Source organism: Agrilus planipennis, unplaced genomic scaffold (assembly GCF_000699045.2).
Source record: "Agrilus planipennis isolate EAB-ADULT unplaced genomic scaffold, Apla_2.0 scaffold130, whole genome shotgun sequence".
Lineage (NCBI taxonomy): Eukaryota > Metazoa > Arthropoda > Insecta > Coleoptera > Buprestidae > Agrilus > Agrilus planipennis.
The window spans coordinates 67,120-70,891 of record NW_020438925.1 but is presented as its reverse complement, the minus strand read 5'-3'; the positions used below and the strand labels follow the sequence as shown (position 1 = coordinate 70,891).

Genomic DNA, 3,772 nt, shown 5'->3' with positions numbered 1-3,772 from the left:
CCTGTGCTCAATTCCTTTCTTGATAAACAAACCCTCGATAATTACTTGTTTACCTGCTTACGCTCTGTTCTCAATTCGAGTGTCACCATTCCATTAGCCCGTTGCTTCGTAAGCGAAAATAATAAAAATTACAATTTGAACCCGAATTTGTAAAAATAAAATCCCAGCAGAAATAATCTTACTAGGTGTTTTAGTTGATATTACAACTTTAATTGTAATAATTAAGAAACATGAAATAATTTTTTAAGAAACGTCAAAATTGCGAAAATTGTAATTTTTGTGTTTTCATAAAAATTTAGGTTTCTTTGTGAACTAATGATTAAACAGCCACTATCGTTGTATAGCTTATTTTGGAAATAACTTACTAGTAACTAGTAAAGATCCTACGCAATTTTCGTCTACTATTGGTCCTAAAAGAAATATAAAAAAGCGAGATGGATAATTTACTTCACTAATAACTTTTGTTGGTAATTTAAAAAATTTTGGTTGAAATTACAGAATGTGTACTCCGCAGTTACTTTCGTTTTGTGGTAAATATTTTCATAAAGAATGCCCTTACCAGACAATATCAAAATTCGTTTCTTTCTGCCAATTTCACTGAACCAACTATTCGATATCAAATATTTTACTACAGTCAGTTTTACAACACTAAACTTTTATGTTTTGTTATAGTCTTACATAAATTCTAAAAAACATGTAAGTTACAAAGTGCGGAGTAAATTTAGTTGTAGGTACTACACATACAGCAAAATTAGTATCAGTTATTTAATTGAATAATAAAGGCAAACAAAAAACGTAAAAATGAAGTGTCCAAAATTAAATGTCTATCAAATTGTGACGTAATTTACATTGGACAGACAGGGCGGAACCTCGATAAACGAATTAAAAAAAAAAAGCGATTACTTAACGCAAATTGCGCTCATTTTTGCAAGTAATATTCCATTATAACCGTTGTACCTGTGGCAAGAACTCATGATGTACCACGCCCCTGCAATCGAAGAAAATTGTAAGCAAAACCTTCACATTCGACCTAATTTGGCGCCCTTTTTTCGGGCATGGCTCGTGCTGCAGCTTCCATTGGAATGATTGAGCTCTGGAGCAAATTTGGGTCGTCGCGGACAGAATCCACCGCTCCTTAGTAATGTTAATGCGACGCTGGTTTTGGTCGAAATTGACCAATTTTGATACGAATTTCGCGGCAACCCGTCTCATGCCCAAATCATTGGTAGAAATTTAATGGCAGAAGCCAGTCGATATGTTTAGGTCCTCCGCAACTTCTCTAACGGTGATTCGACGATTGGCCAATACTATTTTCTTCACTTCATCATTGTTTTTATCTGATGTTGACGTGCTTTTGCGTCCGGCACGCTCTCGGCTCTCTGTGAACATTTTGTACCACCAATAAACGTTGCATCGATCCAAGGTAGCTTCATCATATACCAAAATCCACCTAACTAATTTTGTTTTTCACACAAAATCCATTTAATCCATTTTTTGGCATATGCAAAAATCGAAGACGAGCCAAAACATGAGCCAGCAAAGCAACTCTCAAAAATTAACTGAACAATCAACATGACCGAACGTGTCGGTATAATTGAGTGACATAAGTACCTACCAACATAACGCCACAAAAAAAATCGAAAATCGAATATACGTAGCCCGCGGAAATTCAAAATTAACGATACTTTTTGAACATACCTCGTATATTAATGCATTCCCGCTTATTAAATACTTAATATAAAATAAAANGGACTCACTGATTATTTCGACTAATAGAGGGTTGAGATTTCGAGTAATGGAGGTTTAGGCACATGAAGGAAAGGGGACAAAACATTTTTTCGAGTTTTGGAGGTTTTCGACTTATCGAGGTTCGACTTAAAGAAGTTCTACTGTATTTAATTTAAATGCAAAAAGGTCGAATGTCGACCACATGCCAAAATTAAAGTAAATATTTACCACAATATCGCCAGGGAATGTCCGGCATAGCTACAAAAGCACTTAAAATATAATATAATGTCCATGCTATAATGACGCAATAATAAATATCTAGGAAGAACACAATTGTCATGGCGGCAAATCCTACACCCTTAAATAAAGGGGCCAGTTGTCCAACAAAAGTCAAACCACCAGAACCTAAGTATTGTCCTACAGCAATTTCTTGAAAGAATAACGGAATTCCGCATGTGATCATAGCAACTCCATACGTGACCAAAAAAGCCCCTGAAATAAAATACACCATTCACACTTTGATACTAAAATTGGTAACAGTTTATCGATTCACATTATTTTCTCGTTAAATTTACAATTCAATACGCACACCTAGTTACACAGGAAGCTGTAATGATGACCAAAAATTGGTGTTGGTCTTAGTCTTGCAGACCAAGACTAAAACTAATATTGAATATGCAATATCAAGACCAAATACGCAAGATTAAACGAAAAAGTATTACTTCCGATGCTTAGAAGCAGAAACAGGAGCTAAAAGTAGTAGAGGAGGTAGACCTAGATTAGATTACTGTTCACAAATAGTTAAGGATGTGGGATGTTCTAGTTTTGTGGAAATGCGAAGATTAGCTCATGATAGAAAAGAGTAGAAGTGCGTGTCCAAGCAGTCTTATGCTTATTATGATGAGGAGGCCGTATATCTAAGCTGAAAGTTGTATGGTCGTGAATATGCATCAGTGTACAGTATTGGGAGTAATTATACGTACAACACTACCTGTATAGCCCTCTGTAGTAGCTACCTTAGTGTAGCATTTATCTTGCTGACGAAATATTTGCTTTGAAATGTAGTGAGTACTTATGTGTATGTAAAACCAAGTAGGTCCAAGCAAATACTTTTTCTCAACGTATTAGCATCTACTTCATTTTATGTATACTACCCACCACGAAAGATGTATGCCATATGTCGTTGAATAACTGATTCATACGCAATCTTTCAATAATATTACTATATGTATTTTTCGACTGCGAATGTTATTAAATCATTCTCAAGAAAAAAAAATCTGTAATGATTAACGTCTACTTTTATGTGAGTATGAATCTACCTTTCCACTTTGATGTAAACCGTTTCTTATAACAATATAGATAAAAGTCCATCCAAAAATTAGGCAAACTAGTAGCTTCCACTGTATACCTCCAACATCCTCAATTCCTCCCGTTATACCAAGTACATTACGGCTGTAAATCGAAAGTAGCATCTTAATTAGTGGTAAACTAATTTGGTACGTTGGGTACTTACTCAAAAAATTCTTCCACCGGAGTTTTTGTGTTATTTGCTATATTAGTTGCAGAACTTTCAATAGAGGAGCAGTTTATAGTATTCCAAGTATTACCTAAAATTGATTTATATGCACATATATCAATGGCATTTCTCAGTCACAATTCATGTTCAATCGATGTATTTTTAACACTAAATTAAATTAAAATTTGGGAGGTCCTTGTTTTGTTATTAATTACCAATGTGAAAATTCATTTTAATTTTTTTCTCGCGATAAACTACGTCAGGTTAATGAGGGAAAATTGTTGCTATTGTCACGTCCTCGCCTGGAATCGAACTCGAACCGAACACTAAGCTTACTGGTCATAGCATTGGTGCGTAAAAGCAAAAGTCCCAGGTTCGATTCCCGGCGGGGGTGTGACGACAGCAACAATTTTCCTTCATTATCCTGAGGTAGTTTATAGTAGGAAAAAGTTAAAATGAATTTTCACATTGGTATTTAATATTAACCCCTATTAAATGTCAAAATATTTCATTGTTATTAATTATTTA

At 34.7% G+C, this 3,772-nt stretch overlaps 1 protein-coding gene across 1 annotated transcript in view; it reads right to left on the bottom strand.

The window, feature by feature from the left end:
- LOC108736524 (sodium- and chloride-dependent GABA transporter 1) overlaps positions 1 to 2,254 on the bottom strand; it is a 25,380-nt gene extending 23,126 nt beyond the window's left edge. Inside the window, exon 1 of the mRNA XM_018468979.1 lies at positions 1,957 to 2,254. Coding sequence (XP_018324481.1) covers positions 1,957 to 2,239 — 283 coding nt within the window. The 5' untranslated portion in view covers positions 2,240 to 2,254. The remainder of the gene's footprint in view (positions 1 to 1,956) is intronic.
- Positions 2,255 to 3,772: the final 1,518 nt, after the last annotated feature.